The sequence below is a fragment of the Perissodus microlepis genome, chromosome 20 (genome assembly GCF_051167445.1).
Source record: "Perissodus microlepis isolate ML-2025 ecotype Zambia chromosome 20, ASM5116744v1, whole genome shotgun sequence".
NCBI classification, from domain to species: Eukaryota; Metazoa; Chordata; class Actinopteri; order Cichliformes; family Cichlidae; genus Perissodus; species Perissodus microlepis.
Window position 1 is genome coordinate 7,147,150 of NC_140480.1, and position 20,668 is coordinate 7,167,817.

General features: G+C 40.6%; 1 protein-coding gene across 1 annotated transcript; it reads right to left on the reverse strand.

Annotated features, from left to right (window-relative positions):
- Nucleotides 1–8,381: 8,381 nt before the first annotated feature.
- On the reverse strand, nucleotides 8,382–20,599 carry LOC146363987 (protein-glutamine gamma-glutamyltransferase 2-like). Its single transcript, XM_084917670.1, has 14 exons — nucleotides 20,425–20,599; nucleotides 19,897–20,082; nucleotides 19,522–19,755; nucleotides 18,733–18,851; nucleotides 18,517–18,645; nucleotides 18,232–18,400; nucleotides 14,008–14,945; nucleotides 11,008–13,798; nucleotides 10,712–10,854; nucleotides 10,208–10,279; nucleotides 9,943–10,032; nucleotides 9,455–9,518; nucleotides 9,249–9,315; nucleotides 8,382–9,090 (listed from the first exon to the last, which is right to left on the reverse strand). The coding sequence occupies exons 1-7, from the start codon at nucleotides 20,432–20,434 to the stop codon at nucleotides 14,926–14,928; spliced, it is 867 nt and encodes a 288-aa protein (XP_084773796.1). The 5' UTR covers nucleotides 20,435–20,599; the 3' UTR covers nucleotides 8,382–9,090; nucleotides 9,249–9,315; nucleotides 9,455–9,518; nucleotides 9,943–10,032; nucleotides 10,208–10,279; nucleotides 10,712–10,854; nucleotides 11,008–13,798; nucleotides 14,008–14,925.
- Between the last annotated feature and the right edge of the window lie 69 nt (nucleotides 20,600–20,668).

The window sequence follows — 20,668 nt, forward strand, 5'->3', positions numbered from 1 at the left end:
GAAGATGGGATGCCTGCCCTGAGATCCACACAGGCCACACCCAGCTGCTCACACGGACAATGACACCGGGTGTCAGCAGGATAGAGGGCAAATTAGTTACTGTATTTTTTGTTGATCGTCACCTTTTTTGTGAGTTTTGGATTGTTTTTGTGCAATTTGCATTAAGTTTGCTTCCTTTTCTTATTTAATTGAAATTAGTTTTTCTTTTTCTGTAAATCATTATTTTTTGGAGAACACATCACACAGGTATGCAGCTCCAACTTTTGTTCTTCAAGTGTCTATGCTGACTGATGAATAATTTTTGTGAGTAAGTTAACTGAGAATAAAAATACATTTGTTTTTCCTTAAATAATTTTAGTTGAAAGCTGCTTGTAAGATGCAACACAAAATAATAACCAGTAAATCCTGATTACACAGACATCTTTCACATGGATGGATGATGGATGGATGGATGGATGGATGGATGGATGGGTGGATGGATGATGGATGATGGATGGATGGATGGATGGATGGATAGATGATGGATGGATGGATGGATGGATGGATGATGGATGGATGGATGGATGGATGGATGGATGGATGATGGATGGATTGATGGGTGGATGGATGGATGATGGATGGATGGATGGATGATGGATGGATGGATCGATGGATGATGGATGGATGGATGGATGGATGGATGATGGATGGATGGATGGATGGATGGATGGATGATGGATGGATTGATGGGTGGATGGATGGATGGATGGATGATGGATGGATGGATGGATGGATGGATGATGGATGGATGGATGGATGGATGGATGATGGATGGATGGATAGATAGATGATGGATGGATGGATGGATGGATGGATTGATGGGTGGATGGATGGATGGATGATGGATGGATGGATGATGGATGGATGGATGGATGGAGTTAAAAACCTGTCAGTTATAGAGACTTTTGTTTTTTCATTTTTTTTTTAAATAATTTTTTTCTCAAATTTAAATGTTGGCATCTTTTGTGAATCCTTTGCAGCTTTTCTCCCTTCAGTCATAAACGGTTGATAGGGTATTGTTGTCACCCCACCAGGCGGGTGGTGGATGGCCACACGTTCGGCATGGACATCCAACTTTGTGATGACTCAAGAATGAGAAGATGTAGGATTTTCAAAAATCTAAGTACAATTTGCTGACCTTGATCTCAAGGTTTAAAATCAGAGATCAAGTTTTCTTCCAGTGAATCACGCAAGAAGGAAGCCACTAAGGATTTTTAAATTCATCTACTAAGAGGCTGAACTAGCACTAGCAGTGGTCATTATTTTGTCCATTATATTTTTCTTTTAAATGCACGTTTGAGTCCACCTTTCTTAATAAAATTGTCCCTCATTGTTGATTTGGTTTTCAGATTCTTGAATGGGAGAGAAGTTAGCGGAATTGAGGACTATCAGGGCAACCACACCTGACAAATCTGATAAATTTGATAACAGGAAATTTCTAAAAACTATGCAGCATACTGAAGACAAGTGTTTCAGGGTTAGTGTTGCACAGAGAATACACTTTACAGTCAGTTTCACTGTGATTTTGCCAACTTCTAAAGTAATAGATATATGTTGTGCTTGGTATTAGGTCCCCTTGATGTTGGAATCCTTTTAAAAACAAATGCTAAGATGTTTTTTAACTTAAGGCTTGCCAGTGCTTAAATAGCCTGATAACCAAGAATGGTGAGTTGAAGGGGGAGCTGTATGCACTACCGATGGAGAAGAAACAGTTTCTACATGTGAAATCTTTGCTGGAAAATATGAGTTCAGTTTTCCAGCAGAGTTATTAAAGGGTCCAACACTGCCTGCCTCCCTTCAATATACTCAGGGTGTCTCTCTGTTATCTGGATTCACTTACCCTAACATCTGCAACAAAAAAAAGTGATCACAAAGCTAGTTAACAATTTGTTGCGTAAATCCAGGGTTTCCCCTGCACGTTTCCATGTAAGGAGTGGCATTGGTAGCATCTGACCAATCACAAACATGAAAGAGTGTAGTGACAGCAGAGCAGTTGATTTTTCAAAGGAAGATAAAACTATACTACCGGAAAAATATTAAGAGATTAAACTCACAATACAGGCGGAAAAAATAAAGCTGCTGCAGACAAAGTAGTGACATGAGCGTGTGTGTGAAAGGAAAAGGGCTCTACAGTAGTTTAGTAACAAAAGAGGTGTGTGAATTTCTGAATGTGTTTAAGGACTTTGGTCAGTGAGACTGGAAATATATGGATAGCCAGGAAAGCAAGGTGGCAAAAATGCTGTTTAAGTTAGCAGACTTAATATCACTGCTCTGTGTTTAAGGCACAGAGCAATTAGAAGGATTATTATCAAGTATTTCATTAAATCAATCTTTAAGAGACAGTTTTATCTGTTGAGCTGTGTAATGATCTGAAAACAAAATTGCTTGCAGGGGGTCAGAGGGATCTTCCAGGAATGGTGACACTATTTTCCAAAGAACTGAATGGTCAGTGGGCGGTGATTTTATACCTGCTGATCTCTAATTTCAGTATCAAATTTGGAACAACATTCAGTGCTTGGAGTGCTTCACACTAGATGGCTCCATCTAGTGTGAAGAATCAGGAAAAACAGAGGATGTTGCTGAACCAGAATGCTAACGATGTGGATCAGCACATCAAAGAGAAGCTCGATCTGAAACAAAACAATCTCCCATTACTGCAATATTCAGGCTTTCCATACACAAAGGATACTGCACACATCAACGAGAGTATTGTCCACAGAAAAGGTAATGGTAATAAAGTTAATCTCATGACTTCAGCAGTTGGACATTTTCAGTGCTACTTGTCTGACTGTACAAAGTTGTATTATTCTGCTATCCCCGCAAATGGTGGAACTTCTGTACATAACTAGCTGCTATACCAAAGCTACTTGGCTAAATTTATTGACTTTTCCTGTTTGATTTTATACCCTTTTCCACTTTGTTATATGTGTTTCACTATTAATGTTGCATTATGGTATTTTTCAAATGTTATGGTTCTGAATCACATGTTAATATATATATATCCTACCACAGGAATTGAGTTCACTGATTTTCAGTCCAATTCTTGTGTTTGGCATACCTCAGCCTTTACTCACTGTTTCCCTTCCTTAAAATTGACTCCTCGAACTTTGAAACAAAGGACATTTATGATAAGGATTTTAGCTAAAATAGACAGGCCTTTGCTGTTTTTTTTTAAGGCTACGCTCTACACCATCCCCTCTGCGAATAGCTACCTTATAGTAGTGGAGGGGTTTCTGTGTCCCAGGGATCCCAGGTGTTATATTCTGGTCTCATTCACGACAGACTCCAGAATATCTATTTCCTACCCAACGGGGTAGTAAGTTTTATTAACAAGTCATGCGACTCAGATTGGTCCAGTGCCATGTACAACAGCAACATACAGCCTAACAATCCTTACTTGTGTGACACTCTAACACGTCCGTGCAGCAACACAATCCATTGTGGAACAAACCATCTTGCAAACAATAATTCACATTATTACATCCCTTCTCTTTTTTTTTTTTTTTTTTTTTTGGAAAAAAACAGAAGTCCTTTTTTTGTTTTGATTTGTCCTTCTTCTCACTGAGGGAGAAAACAATATGAAACACTCAAAGAATACAAAAGCATTCCACTTATTCAAACATGTACATTTCTGCAAGCTGTAGGGAACATCAATTTCCACAGAATACACAATTCTTCCCCTCAAACAATAAATCCTCATTATGTAACATAGTGGTGGAACCACTTTGCGGCCTGACCTTGTCCTGACACCCCCTGATACCTCGTCAGTCTTGATCTGCTGCTCACGAGTATCTGAAGGAGCTGTCACTGAGCTGGTCAGTGCCCCAGTGTCTGTCATGGCATTTTCTTGATCCATCGCGCCTGCATGTCTCAGGTGCCTCCGATTCCTCCTCAGGACACTTCCGGAGTCCAACTGAACCTCATAGGACCTCGGGTCAACACTCCCAATCACCACTCCCCTGCTCCAAGTGGAATGGCGGTCAAAAGGCTGAACTCTGACACTGTCCCCTAGCTTCAAAGAGTCCATGTCCCGTGCTGATCGGTCATAGCACAATTTTTGGCGCTTCTGTTTCATCTCCAACTCCCGCAGGGCTGGAATGACTTTTGGCCTTAGCAGGCTCGTCCTGGTTGGCAAAAGCGTCTGTGTCCTCCTGCTGAGCAGCCTCTGAGCTGGGCTGGTCTCCAGGCCTTGTGATGGTGTGTTGCCATGGTCCAGAATCGCAAGATACGGATCTTGCCCCGCCATTTTTGCCTTTAGCAGCAGCCTCTTTGCTGTCTTCACTGCTGATTCAGCCTTCCCGTTACTCTGAGGGTAACCTGGTGAAGATGTTTTATGCTGGAAACCCCACAGTCGACTAAATCTCATAAACTCACCGGACGTATACTGTGGTCCATTATCTGAAACAACAATGTCCGGGATGCCTTGTCTGGCAAAGTGAGCCTTCAACTTTCTAATCACTGTGGTGGACTTAGTGTCCGGGAGATAGTCAATTTCCCAGAAGTTTGAATAGTAGTCCACTGTGATAAGGTAGTCCTTGTTGTCAAACATAAACAGGTCTGAGCCCACCTTAGCCCATGGTCTAGTCGGGATCTCATGCGGGACCAAGGTCTCTTTCTGCTGTCTGTAGTCAACTGACGTGCAGATGTCACACTTAGTCACATAAGTCTTAATTTGTTCGTTCATGCCTGGCCAATACACACACTCTCTGGCTCTCCTTAGACAACCTTCTACACCTAGGTGTGTCGAGTGTAGTCTAGCTATGATCTCTTGTCTCATGGTAGTCGGGACAACAACACGTTCACCTCTAAACACAAGTCCATCCTGACTACTCAGTTCATCCTGGAATGAGAAGAATGGTCTGATGTCACCGTCTCTTTTGTCAGTCGGCCAACCTCTGTGAATTGTATCTATGAGGATCTGCTTTGTCCTCTTGTGTAGCAGTCCTTATGCTGTTTAGTCTGTCAGGTGAGATGGGTGCATGAGTGACCATGTTAATGCTCTCTATTTCCTCCTCTATGGAGCCCTGTGGTGAGCACTCTGGAAGATATGCCCTGCTCAACGTGTCTGCTAATAACATGTCTTTGCCTGGCACATACACCACATCTATGTCATATTTCTGAATGCGCATAAGCATCCTTTGCAACCGTTTGGGTGCGCTCAACAGTGGTTTTCTTACAATGGTCTCCAAGGGTTTGTGATCACTGTGTACCACCACTTTACGACCATATGTGTACTGATGAAACTTCTCCATGCTGAAAACTACAGCCAAAAGCTCCTTTTCGATCTGGGCATAACCTTGCTCTGTACGTGTAAGTGCTCTACTCGCAAAAGCCACAGGCTTACCCTTCTGCATGAGTGCTGCACCTAACCCTTTGTCAGAAGCGTCACATTGTACTGTTAGCTCTTCCTCTGGGCAGTAGTATTTCAGGACTGGAGCCTCTGCTATAGTCTCTTTCAGTCTCTGGAATGCGTCTTCATGTCGAGTCGTCCAGTTCCACTCACTGTCTTTGTGTGTCAGTTGTCTCAGTATGTCGCAATGGTCAGACAGATGTGGGCAAAACTTTGCTAAGTAGTTCACCATACCTAACAGTCTCTGTACTGCCTTCACGTCTGTAGGTCTGGGCATTTGTTCTACAGCCCTAACCTTCTCTGGGTCTATTTTCAGACCGTTGCATGTCAGCTGATGTCCAATGTACGTAGTCTCCTTCTGTTTAAGTTTAAACTTGTCTGCATTCAACTTAATGTTTTTCTGCCTGCAACGAGTCAAAAACTGTCTCAGCTTCTCGTCATGGTCACGTACTGCTCCAGCATCTGTGTCCCCCTGACCCGTGATCAGCACATCATCTGCAATGATGTAGATCCCTGCCAGTCCATCCAAAGCTTGTGTGAGCTTCCTCTGGAACACTTCCGGAGCTGGACTTATCCCCATTGGCATCCTCAGCCATCTGTAGCGTCCAAATGGAGTCGAAAATGTTGTCAGGTAGCTCGACTCCTCCTCCAGTTTCACGTGCCAGAATCCACTCTTCCCATCGCAGACAGAGAACACTTTAGCCTTTGACAGATCTGGCAAAATGTCCTCAATGGTGGGCAATGGGAAGTGGCTCTGTTGTAGGGCTTTGTTTAAGGGTTTTGGATCTATGCACACTCTTAAGTCCCCACTCTGCTTTTGGACCACAACCATCCCACTGATCCAGTCTGTGCTGCATTCTACTGGTGTAATGATCCCTCTGCGCTTAAGATCTTGAAGCTCCTTTTTTAACGGCTTTATCATTGCAATAGGGACACGCCGTTTTGGTAACTGCACTGGTTTCACAGTTTCATCCACCTTGAGCCTTAACTCTCCCTCCAAACAGCCATCTCCTGTGAAGACATCGGCATACTCTGTTTTAATCTGAGCCATGTTCCACTCATTGGCTGTTGGGTGCTCTGAAGTAACGATGCTGTCCAGTTTCAAGATGTTTTCATAGTGTACTTTTATGAGTTTCATCGCTTCGCTGGCTCTCTTGCCCAGCAGTGGTACTTTACAGTCTTTGTCAACCACTTGAAACTCCAACCGATACAGTTTCTGATTTCTCGGGTTACGTAGCTTAACTTTGCATTTTCCCAACGGCTTTATCTTACTTTTGTTGTACATCATCAACACTGTCTGTGTGTCCTCCAACTGTGTGTTCGGGCTTAGCATGTGGATTGGCATTACATTACAACTGGCACCACAGTCAATCTGAAAATTTACAATCTCTTTGCCCATCAGCATGCCTGCAAAGAGTTGAGTGCCTCTCACTTTGTCAGTGTTCTTTGTAGTTGAATCATGTGTGTCTGCCTCTGTAACACAGAGAACGTCCTCATACTCGTCACTCTCACATGCTATCACGTTGTGTACATTCGTCCTTCTTAATGTGCCGTGCATTTAACTGCAAAGTGGTTTTCTCTGCCACACTTTTAACATTTCTTCCTGTATGCTGGACATTTTTCTTTCTTTTTTTCATGTGTTCTGACACAAAACTTACAGTCCACTGCGTCGCCGATCCGTTTCTGGCGCGCAGCTCCACGCACAGCATGCATCTCCTCCACTGCAGCTCCCGAAATGGTTTTGCTGTTTTCCCGCGACAGCTCCGCGGCTCTGCAGTGCTGTATGCATGCATCCAGTGTCATGTTTTTCTCACGCAGCAGTCTCTCCCTCAAACTCGGGTTGTTAAGTCCACATACAATCCTGTCACGAATCAGTGAGTCCCTTATTACTCCAAAATTGCACGTTTTTGTCAGCAGCTTTAACTCCGTCACATAGCTGTCGATTGTCTCACTGGCGCCTTGGTTTCTCGTGAAGAACCGATAACGCTCCACAGTTTCATTAACTACAGGATTGCAATGATTGTCAAACTTCTCAATAATGTCCTTAACTGTCCACCGAACTCTCGCCGTGTCGCCCATTAGCGTGTCTAGCAGCTCCCTGCCGCTCTCACCAACGAGATAACTGAACAGGCTTACTTTTTTCTGTTCGCCGTCTGAGTCCATGGTCAGCTCCACAAAGAGCATAAACTCGTCCCTCCAGGTCTTCCATGTCCGTGATAGGTTACTGGAGTCCAATACCAGCGTCGGCGGCGATTTAAGGCCCTCCATGCCTCGCGGCGGTGCTAACTCGATTAGCCGCTAGTTGCTCACCGCTCCGACAGGCGTCTGCTGGGGGTTCACTCCGGCCGTGCAGCTTGCTCCGCTATCCGCTCCGCTGCCACCATGTTATATTCTGGTCTCATTCACGACAGACTCCAGAATATCTATTTCCTACCCAACGGGGTAGTAAGTTTTATTAACAAGTCATGCGACTCAGATTGGTCCTGTGCCATGTACAACAGCAACATACAGCCTAACAATCCTTACTTGTGTGACACTCTAACACGTCCGTGCAGCAACACGATCCATTGTGGAACAAACCATCTTGCAAACAATAATTCACATTATTACACCAGGGGCTGTGTTGTCCGGGGTGCTTTGGTACCGGGGGCTCTGCCCTGGAGCCAGGCCCAGGGAGGGTGGCCGAGGGCGAGTGTCTGGTGCCCGGGCCTTAGTCCTTGGGACCCGGCCGGGCACAGCCTGAAAAAGGGACATGGGCCTATCCTCCTGCAGGAGGCGCCATAGGGGTCAGGTGCAATGTGTACCGGGCGGCGGCATTCTCTACTTTGTACATTTGTCAATGAATGACACCATTGTGAGAGCGAGAGAAAAATGAACTAGCAATACAACAAAACTCATCAATAAACCAGGGCAGATAATGGTTTGAGCATGAGCTTTCTTTCATTAGTGGCAGTTTGCAGATTGATAAAGAAGTGAAACCATATTCTCAAAATCCAAACAATGAATTAGTTTAATGCAAACAATGTTAAGGCTTTACTGAATCTTTTAGCAAATTTTTATTAACCTTAAAAAACATAAAATAAATGAAAACATAAAACAAAACATTAAAAGACAGATAGGCGCGACCCTTTGGAAACATCCCATCAAATCAATAAAAATCTAAAACTGGTCCATTAGATTAGTTGGTTTTTATTTTGTTTGTTTTATGTCATAACATGAAAAGTCAAAAATTTATTGTAAATGAAGGATTATAACAGAATTGACAGAACATCTAAATCTAAACTTATCACTACTGTATCTTAAACACTAAAAGCTTTTTTTAAAGTTAAAAAAAGAGATGGTGAGATATTCTGAACGTACTATTAGTACATTTCGAATAACTTATCATTACTACTCTATATCTTAAACTTAGCAGTAACTATGTAGGTAGGAAGGAAAAGAAATGTGTAAAGAAATGTGTGGCTGATGGATTTGCCACTTAAAGACTCTCTAATGGAGACTGCCCTTGAGTGAGTGAGAACTACTCCATCTGTGGTCTAAATGAAGACCTGTTCCACCACCCCGACACCATACCCAGTACATAAAATATTAACATTAACAATTTTTGGTAGAAAACAATAAGGGAAGCGCACGGTGGGGCGGGACCCATCGGTGTCAGTCTGGACTCTGTAGTACCCGCTCCGGAATCTTTGGCGTTCCTGCTGCAGTAACGAAAAGGAACAAACAGGTTAGAAATGCTCCAGTCATTAGAGATCAGAGGACAAACATTTAAAGCTGAAGTGAATACAGTGAATACATGACAGTTTTTTTTTTTCTTGAAATATCCACCACTGATGCTTACAGCACTGTGATTACTCACCTCTTCCTGGTCAGCCTCCTCTCTTCCAGGGTTGTAAAAAGAGGTAGAAGACTGCATCTTCGTTTATCTGAAAATGCCAGTTTTAGAAACAAGTGGTTTTTTTTATCACTCACATCTTGTATTTGTAGAATTTAGAAAATGTTAAAACATGTACTTCTCTGTGAGCATACAATATACGTTCTATTCACCTCCTGATGAGCACCCACCTGTCGTCCATGCTGGAAGCCAGAGCTGAGGGCTGGATCTCCTCACTCGCCGACCAGGGGGTAGCTGTGAGATATCACTTGATGTTAAGCACCAAAAATGCTAACTATTATTCTTACGTTAGCAGTTTCTTTTATTTTTTTCAAAAATACTACAGATAACTTCAACAGAAGTCAGTTCTGTATGCACACTGGGGATGGTAATTAGTTTGTGAATATTGAAATTGTCATCAAAATGCAAAAAAAATATATCTTTATGTGACCAACATGAGTTCAAATATAGTGTGCTGCTACATGCTGTCAGGACCAGAAGGTGGCAGTAATGTGCATATAGAGACTGTATAAGGCACTAGACTGCGGGTATGATGTGTGTGCAGCACAGTGAGATCAGACAACAAACATTTAAAGCTGAAGTGAATACAGTGAATACATAACAGTATTTTTTTCTTGAAATATTCACCACTGATGCTTACAGCATTGTGATTACTCACCTCTTCCTGATCAGCCTCCTCTCTCCCACGCTTGAAACCAGAGGTGGAGGGCTGAGGGTTGCACCACATCACTGGCTGGGCGGTGTTTACCTGTTAGAAGAACTTGTGGTTAGACTGGCTTCGCTTGTCTAAAAATGCCAGTTTTAGAAATAAGTCTTCTTTTATCACTCACATCTTGTATTTGTAGAATTTAGAAAATGTTAAAACATGTACTTCTCTGTGAGCATACAATATACTTTCTATTCACCTCCTGATGAGCACCCACCTGTCGTCCACACAGGAAGCCAGAGCTGGAGGGCTGAGGGCTGGATCTCCTCACTCGTCGACCAGGGGGTAGCTGTGAGATATCACTTGATGTTAAGCACCTAAGATACTGACTATTATTCTTACATTAGCAGTTTCTTTTATTTTTTCAAAAAGATAACTTCAACAGAAGTCAGTTCTGTATGCACACTGGGGGTGGTAATTGGTTTGTGAATACTGAAATAGTTAGCAAACTGCAACAAAATGTACCTTTATGTAACCAACATGAGTTCAAATATACTGTGCTGCTACATGCTGCTAGTGCCAGAAGGTGGCAGTAATGTGCATAGAAGGGGTCAGAAATAGAGACTGTATAAGCCACTAATGACTGCGGGTATGGTGTGTGTGCAGCACAGTGAGATCAGACAACAAACATTTAAAGCTGAAGTGAATACAGTGAATACATAACAGTATTTTTTTTCTTGAAATATTCACCACTGATGCTTACAGGATTGTGATTACTCACCTCTTCCTGGTCAGCCTCCTCTCTCCCACGCTTGAAGGCAGAGGTGGAGGGCTGGATCTCCATGCTCTCCAGTCACGGTTCAAGTGTAAACCAGAGGTGGAGGGCTGGGGGCTTGACCTCCTCACTGGCTGGGCAGTGTTTACCTGTTAGAGATGGAGTAATGTGTGTCAAAACTCTTGGCTTGTCTACAATGCCAGTTTGTATTTTTTCACCACTCAGTTCTTGTTTTTGTAGGATTTAGAAGATGTCAAAACATTTACATTGTCTATGAGCTTATGAATATGCTTTCTACTCACCTCTTGATTGGCATCCTTCGGTCGTCTATGCTGGAAGCCAGAGGTGGAGGGCTGAGGGCTGGATCTCCTCACTCGTCGACCAGGGCATAGCTGTGAGATATCACTTGATGTTAAGCACCTAAGATACTTACTATTATTCTTACATTAGCTAGAAGCTAAAAAAAGTAAGGTCTCAGGAAACTGGAAAACAAGAAATTTGTGTCCCACAGTAAAGGCACAGAGAGACAAGACAGTGAACAGAGGGAAGGCACATTAACAAAACGTAAAGACTGGAAATAAGGAGATGCTAAAGAGCTTACAGAACTAGAAATACAGAAACAAAAACCAAGAGACTAGCAATGAAAAATCATAACAAATTTAAGTTCAATTCATAACAATAATAATACAAAACACAAAACACTGGGTCACCGACCGAGGACCGTGACAGAGTGTCTGTTATATTTACCACAAACTGCTTTAAAGGTTCAAAATAAATACAATAACTAAAAGATGCTTTTTACTCTTGTTACAACAAAACAGTGATTCAAAAGGTTTCATTTCACAGGACTGCACAGAAAAAATGCAGGAATGTAAAAAAATTGTAAAATCTTTAGATTTGCAAATATGAATTTCAAGTTTAAACACCTGATTCAAAAACAAATGACTTGAAGAACTTATTCATTCATTTATTCATGCACTTACTTTTCCCATGCTGTCAGTCGATGGTCAGTGGTTTTGCAATCCAACAAATTTCTGCTTGCTAGTAAATCCTTGCTTTGCAACCGCTGTGATAGTCAATTTCTCTCCAAGCTCTGGATTGAAATGGTGAAGACCTTTCCTTGTTGTGTTTCATATATCTTATGTTACTTTAAACGGTAACGATAGCAACAATGGAATCACAACATAATTTTGTTACATAGAAACCTGCTGCCATGTGCCACTTTAAAATGTCTTTTTGTTTTAATTTTATAGTATAGAAATACTTTTTTATCATACAGCCTCCATTTAAAAAATTATTTTTAATTAAAAAAATATCACTTTTTACTGCACTTGGTGTTCTGCATCCCCAAAAGTTGATTCTGTTCATCTGGATGTAGCGTTTTCATTGGAAGAAACGTTTCATCACTCATCCAAGTGACTTCTTCAGTGTCTTGGTGTTGTGTAAATAAGCTTTCTTGCTACATAAAGATCTGACAGAGTCCTGTGCTTGTGCCCGTTCATTCACCCAATATTTCCCTACCCATTTGCCTCAATGAGCAGTTGTAAAGTGGTGTGATAAGTTGTGAAATTCATGTTTTCATTAATAACTGAGGTCTCATGTACTCCATTAGTCCTAATGTCAAAATGGAATAAATTATTGGGACCAAAAAAACAAAAGATTACAGGTTTCAGAGCATCATACGCTTTCATCCAAACATCTTTTTTATGGAAGAGGTTTCACATTTCAGCAAAGCGATGGCAAACAGCATGTCTTACAATAGCATGGCTTTGGAGCAGAAGAGTCCAGGTGCTGAAGACTGGATGTGACACACTGTCTCAAAATTTGAGTGCGGTTGCCATTAAATTCAAGATGACTTTTTTCTTTAAATAGTACATATTTTCCATGTCCTACTGCCTCAAAACTAGTAGAGGTGGGAATCACCATACATCCCACGATACGATATTATCACAATACTTAACGCACGATACGATATTATTGCAATTTTTAAAAATATTTTGCAATATTCAGATTCTGTACATAAAGGTAAACTTTATCAATATTCATTTTATCTAATATCAAAGTCTCACACTCAGTCTTTCTCTCATTTCAGTCAGTTTTATTGTTGACAAACTTGAACGGTTTGTATTACAGTCTAGTCCAACTTAACTGAATGCAACCATCTGGTACAATTATAGCTATTCTGAACTATGCAATTTATGAAAACTATGCAGCCCATTCAGCAACTGAAGAATTTGAAAGTAAATTAAAACAAAATATAATTTTACATTAAATAAAAAAGTTTTAAACTTAATTAAAATAAAACATATCTTAAATTAAAATTAGTAAACTGTCATGTTTATTGCTGCCAAAAAAAAAGTTAAACACATTTGGACAGTGAAGGAATGTCAGGATTCTTGCTCAGAAAAAGGAGCTGACCAACATGCTCTGAAGTCAGAGCATGTTCCAGTCCACAAAAACTTTTTTTGTAACAAAATATCGATTTCTGCTGTCCCTGTATCGATACATTATTAGCAAACAAAATATCACGATACTACACAGTATCGATTTTTTCCCCCACCCCTAAAAACTAGTGTCAGGTTTTGTAGCGTGATAGTGTGTGGAAGAAAAAAAAATGTGGAAACTAAAGACACAAGACTAAAAACAGATTTTATTTAGCATTTATTAAACCAGGTAGTCCCTTGAAATTAATATTTCTTTTTCTGACATGAATCAGTTATGTAATCATTTTAGGAAGTGAGTGTCATTGTCATTAATCATCATACGTTCTCAGGACATCTTTGCTTCACTAGAAAAAAGTCCTTGTTATATATGTCAGTGTGTGTATATAAATCTAGTAATTGACAAATGAGAAAGTTTAATAGTTTTGTTCAATAACTAACAATATAGGTATTACTACACTGATTTATTAAGAAGCTATAACAAAATATGCTAAAAAAAAAAATGTTGTAGGTATTTTTTTTTTTAGCTCTGTTTAATGTCCCCACAGTGCAGCACTCTGCTCTCTAGTCGTGAGCGCTCAGCTTCAAACACCAGCAAATGACTCTGCAGTGTCTCCACAGGACCAGACCGTATCAGTGATGGATCATTGTTCTGCATGCATATAAAGATATATGAAAACAAAAATTAGCCATCACAGAGCAGATACACATAGATACGACACATGCATCCTTTAAGTCCTGCATCACAGGTACAAGAAAAGCAAATACAGACAATCTCAAGTGGAAGTAGAACACAGCAACAACAAATCTTATCTAAAATTAGATATTTAAAAAAATAAAAAAAGAGTAATGAGCACTCACTGCCACAGCAGAAATGAAGGCATGCATAAGGCAGTAGTCTGCTCCACCGTGTCCACTCATACCGAACTGCCTGGTAGTGTTATAGTCTGCTGTGTGCTTTCTGGATTTCTGGGTCAGGAAGTTGAACACATGGATCTCGTGGCCATTGCATGCGAGCTCGCCCTGAGAAGATCCAGTTCATTATGTAGGAAAGAGCTGAATTTTAGTAACAAACTTAACTCTATGTTTATCAAATCCAAATACTAAAGATTCAAGGAGATATCATTTCATCAGCCGCACATCAGTAGTATGAATGATAGCTCATCAAACTGGTTTTATCAAAAAGGTTTTTGTCTGAATATTGAAACTTTGGACACCCTCAAAAACAGGACAAAGCAAAATTGAAAGTATTGTAAAACAACTGAATCAGTTTTATCAAATAAGGAATTGCTAAAATATAATAGTTTTTAAATCAAATGGTCATAAAAAAAAACATGAAAATACACAGATTTCTGTGAAAGTATGACGAGGCAGGAAATCCCTAATTATAATAACATATCATTGTTAAACCATATTTCAACATATTATGGAATGGGTGATTTTGGTCTGCGCTTCTGCTTTATGATGCAGAAGAGTGCCTTTGTCCTATGAAGTAAATAACATGCTTCTAACAGTTTGAACTGTTACAGGGTCGATAAGGATTAACAGTGCTGTGATATATAATGTTTCTTACCTTCTGTATCTGTAAGCATTCACACTTTTACTTTTATATAATTCATTTGCTAATTAATGTGTTTCTATGTGATTTTCTTCAGTCTCATTCTCATCTTTCCCAGAGACATTAATTACAGTCCTACCTTGCTGCCGTAAATGGTTGTTTTTCGCTTACAAATCTCCTCAGTGAATGCCACCATGGAAAAGGCTGCCGTCACACCCCCTTCAAACTCCATGTTGACAACCTGCTCAGGAGATCAGAAAAGTTAAAAGATAAAAGGAAAGAATCACAGACCAAATAAATAAATAAATAAACAAAGTGCAGTCTGGGAATTCGTATGTCAGTCAGCTGATTTAAGCTATGGGGACAATGTCCAATATTTTGGGCAAATGCACATAACTACAAAACAAAAACTCATCTCAGCAACAACTAATGGTTCTGTAATTACAGTTAGAGCAGGGTGATATGGCCAAAAATATTTATCACGATATATATTTGAAAATTTGCGATAACGATATAACTGACGATATAATTGATGCGAGACAAAATACAACTCCACAACATTACTAGCGCAAAAAGACAACCTTCCATTTATTTTCACTTAAACAAGAAGCTGGTTTTTATGTACATTAAAGCTTTATAAAAATGTAACAGTGCAAATGCAAATTCCTTGCTTAAAGTTTAACCAAAAGGCATTTCCAGTAGAAATGGGCTGACATATCCTGAGCATAACCATGTATAATATCCACTGAAGTTAAAAAGAGGTGCTTTGCAACATTAAACTGCAGTGTGCAGTACGTATTTTTCGGACCATAAGGTGCACGGGATTATAAGGCACATTAAGCGAAACAAAGCAGTCAGATAAATCAAACTTTATTAAACTCATTCTTCTTGCTTCCTCCACTTCTGTACCATTGATTCATTAATGTTGAATTCTCTGGCAGCTGCTCTATTCCCATGTTGTTGCAGTATATTAATGACTAACCTTGTATTGTGGATGGATTATCTCAGTTGTTCTCCTGACTGAAGTTTGGTCCGTTTACAGCATCCTGCCATGCGATTGGATTTGTCTCTAACTATCAGGAACCTTAACGTTAACTTTTATAAGTGGAAAAGTGTTAGTGTTCGTCCTCCAGCTTCACTGTTTATGTTATGCTAACATAGCTGTGTCGCTAGCGATCAGGTAGCTGATCGTTTTATTAAAGATGAAAGAAATGAGACAGTTTTTAACTCTCAGTGATGCTGCAGTGTTCGTTTGACCTGAAACGTACGGAGTTTAGGACCCAGATTACTCCCAGATTTAAGAGCATCTTAGTCCGACAAATACGACAATAACGACGGCCGCTTGCATATTCTGCAAAAAAAATGTGCTTTGTCGTGTATCTGACGGACAAACACCAAACCAGTTCCACATCACTGAAGTTGCACCATTTTTACAAACCAATTCTGGTTCATCTGTTTCACTCAACAATCGGCCATGTGCGTATGAAAACAAAGGCACTGCGCATGCGCGTTTTACTCATATTCTATCGCGATATTTCATTTTCCTATCGTTGCCTAACATTATACCGGTATTACCGTGAACGGTATAATATGGCCCAGCCCTAGTTGGAGTACTAATTTGTGAGCTACTCGTTAAGGAGAAAGCACTATTTTATGAAAGAAGCTCCAATCAATTTGTATATATGAACTTGACTCAACATCTGGCGTTTTTGTGCAATTTGTTACTCACACTTATATTTGAACAAACAAACAACAACACATAATGGTGTTTTTCGTCTTGATGCATGTTCAATCATCCAGGTAAGTAAATCTGGACTGAAACTGAAAACGCTACGTCCAGATGAACAGAATCAACCTTTGGAGACATAATGGGGTTGTTGTTAAAAAATAAATCATACCGATGACGCGTGATGCTGTATGAACATGTGGGTGATGCAACATCTCATTTTTAATACTTTTCCCCGCCATCTCAGAGAGCTGTCTTTGCGCGCTGGTCAGCCTTCCCGATGTGACACCAGGCACAGTGAAGCTCATCACTGAATTTGCCTACACTGGGGTTCTTCCTGTGACAACAGACAACGTGCAAGAGCTTTTCATAGCAGCAGACAGGTTTGGAATATCGGGCATCATGCAAGCCTGTAGCGACTTCATGGAGAAGCAAATATCCCCACAGAACTGCATCAGCATCTGGGGGTTTACAAATTTCTACTACAGCCCACAGCTGATGAAGGCCTTACTCTTCATGTTGAACCATTTTGAGGCGGTCGTCACCACCTCTGACGAGTTCCTGATGCTCTCTGCAAATGAACTCATTAAAATCATTGAGAGCGACCGGCTCATTGTGAAGCAGGAGCGGATGGTGTATGAGGCCATCCTTTGCTGGATCAACTTTGCACCAGATCATCGCAAAGAGTACATCTCTCTGTAAGTAAGGGACAACTGCTCAAATGTCTTTGAGGATTTTCATCTAAAATAATAAGAAGGATAGAGCTAAACTCAAAATTTACAGTAGCATACACATGAATATTATAGTTTTCCATGTATCTGAAAACTATTTAAAATTAGTTAAGTACGTATTCACGTTTTCTAAGCTTTAATTTTATTCACATACATTTGGACAATTATGTTTTTCTGTGTAGGAAATATGTTGGCAACATAATGACAGGCCCTGTTATAGACAGTTTAATTCAAACGTATGTCCTCGTATCTCTTTGCAGGTCAGGCTGGCTTTGATTAATCCACATTACATCATGGAAATCATAATTGGAAATGAAATAGTGGGGAATAGTGAAGAGTGTCAAGTAATTATCCTCTGTACTTTGGAGACCATGTTTGACCTCAGCTCAAACACACCCGACCGCATGTTTTGCAACCCTCTGACCTGTCCTCACCTGCCCTCCATCATCTTTGCTGTTACAGGCTGGAGTGAAGGCAGTCCCATTAATGACATAGAGGCCTACGACATCGGTGCAAAGCGCTGGGATCTGATATCGTCGTGTTGGTGTTGTTCCCAGATCAACATAGTAAATGTTGTTCCCAGATCAACATAGTAAATGTTGTTCTAGGATCAACATTGCAAGTGACCAATCAGAATGTTGTGACGTCATACTTTTGCGACTTCGGGAAAAACCGCCGTAAAACAAAAAACTGTACTTAAGCTGTGAGAAACCGCCTCTGTCCGCCGATCAACGGACCCTGACCCTAACCCCAACCCTAACCCGTTAATAAACGCTAAGCAGAATTGATATTGTGCTTAAAACATTGGAATTTCATAAATGCACGAATGGCTTGGCGCGCCAAAGAATAACGTCACAACAATGTGATTGGTCACTTGCAATGTTGATCCTGGAACAACAACACCAACACGACGATATCAGATCATCCGTTGGTTTATTTTAATCGTTCTTGAAAATAAAAAACAGACATTTTTTTCCATTTAACTTTATATTATTACTGTGGATTAAACTAAACCAATCAATAAACAAAACAATAGATAGCAAACTCTAAAGCACTGAAAACGTGTCAACCTGTGCATGCAACTGCAGCAAACACCCAACACTGGCCGTAGCAGACAGGACCGCTTTCTGCCCACTGACGCAGAATGTCCCCGCTGCCGATCCACTCTCCCGGATGAGTGCCATCTTCAATCTTTCCCCAGTTTCCTACCAGGACACCCCTGTCATCATTACTGTTAATCTGAGTGCAAGAGGAGACCAAAAAACACAAATGAGTCATAAGTGAAGGAGAGACACAACCAACCTTCATACATACCAACCTTCATACCAACCATCTTCATAAAAAAGCAGACTTACCATGGCACTCAGCACCCTGGTCACATAAATGTGATTTCTCCTCGCAGAGCAGTCCTTATCAGCATCAGACACAAATTTAGGGTTTTCATCGAGAATCTTCAGACAGATGTCCAATTTTCCTGCTTCAAACTGCAGAGGAACCGAGGAGAAGGAGATATGTTTCAAAATGTTTGCACAGCCCTTACTTAATCTGTTGATTTATGGCATTTCTGATACCTGTCCAAAGTTCCAGGGTGTCCCCTTGATCCTTTTATGTGTTCCTCTGTAGATCTGCCCATGTTGTGCTAGAACATACTCTTGCCTCTTTGTCTCACTGTGCATGTAAACAGCATCTCCTGTTGGCGCACCAAAACACCAAAACATTTAGACCATGGCCGGTCAAACTCATTTAACACTGAGGTCCGCATACACGCCACTTTGATCTTAAGTAGGCCGGAGAATGAAACTGCACTTTCTGTCAGTGTAAAGACATTTAACTACACATTTAATCCCTGAGATATCTTAATATAAGACAAAGGAGTGTAATTTTTACAGCACACAACAGTTTTCTACATCAGAAATGTCTACAGTAATAAACAAAGGTTCTGGTAGCTCACTGCCCAGTAATTAAAAAACATAAAGTTTTTGTTGATTGATGAAAATAATTCTCTTTTTTTAAACCAAAAATTCTATAGTAGACGAGAGTGTAAACGAGACCTTTCCTGTCATCTTATTGTTTATGTATTACTGTGCGAAAAGGTTTTATTAGCAGAAAAAGCTGTAAAATATATAAAAATACAGTGAAATTTTATAACTCCTTCATATTTTCCAGTGACATCCATCTGGGATTGGAGTCTTCACTGGGCCAATTCTTTCCCTAGGGCCTTACATTTGTCCATTTAGAAAATTTTATAGTGTCCACATACTATATAAATGTAAAGCGGACAACATTTAAAGGGACTGACACTGAACCCAGAATATAAATAACTTATCATAAATCAATTAGAGACAACTTCATGTACTCACTGGGGCACCAAGCATTAAAAAGCAGAGTGAACTGCCCTAAACTGGTCTTCTTCCCATTTTGGTCCAGAGTCAGAGAATAGACCCCAATGGGGGCATCAGGGGAAGAGGAGATGGACAATGATAGTGTGTTTCCAGACGGATCATAAGTGGCAGACGCACTCCAGTCAGTGTCTACTGTGGAGTCAGTTATATTGAAGGTAACCTTAGTGTCTGATTCTTTTCTTGGTAGTGGACCTGGAGAGACAGACACAGGCATAAAGAATAATTCCAAATCCGGTTTACAGACAAATAAACCCTAAATAACTACTGATTCACTCATGCATGCATTCAAAGACACTGCACACACATGTACGTACAATTAATAATCAGTAGTGCCCGTTTCAACGATGAGCGTGAGGCCTGGTTCACCGGGTTTGAAGTCCTTGCTGCCAGCAGTCAGGTGTAAGATAATGTTGAAGGGCTGCCCTCTCCGGACGATCAAACGCTCCTCTCCACACAGCTGTGTGTGATGGCTTCTGCTGTTGCTCTTAATGTCCAGATCATAGCGCTCAATGTCCAAAACTGTCAAAGGCAATACAACTACTCACACCACTAAAACATATAGACATGCAACAGTAAGTAAAGCTATGAAAGTTTCATAAATTCGTGACTTCATGAAAGTTTGGACACCTGCTCAAAGTATCTTCAGAGACAATAAATCATATAAAATCATCAGCAAAGCATTTCCCATTGCAGACGGAGCATTACCTAATGCTCCAGATCTAATGTCAGTTACCATTCCCGCTCATCACATTTTACTTGTGACATTTAAGGTGACACTTATTTAAAAAGAGCAGAAGTTGCATCTTAATCTGCAGGTGTTAAAACCCACAGAAACAAGGGATTTTTTTTCTTCTGCCTTACCTTGGCTCATATCTGCAGCAGGTTTCGTGTCCTTTCACTCTGCAAAGTCACACTTCAGCTGCTGCTGCTTATTGGTTAAAGACCGCACAGTGTAACAGCTCCAGAGGGATATTTGTAGCATGTGTAACTTAATCGGGACGCCCCCATCTGTCTGCTCCTCACATCAGTAACTCTGTTTTTAGTTATGAAGGTCAGACAGACTTACAACACTCCTTACTTTTTTGTGAACTTTCATTCTGCATCT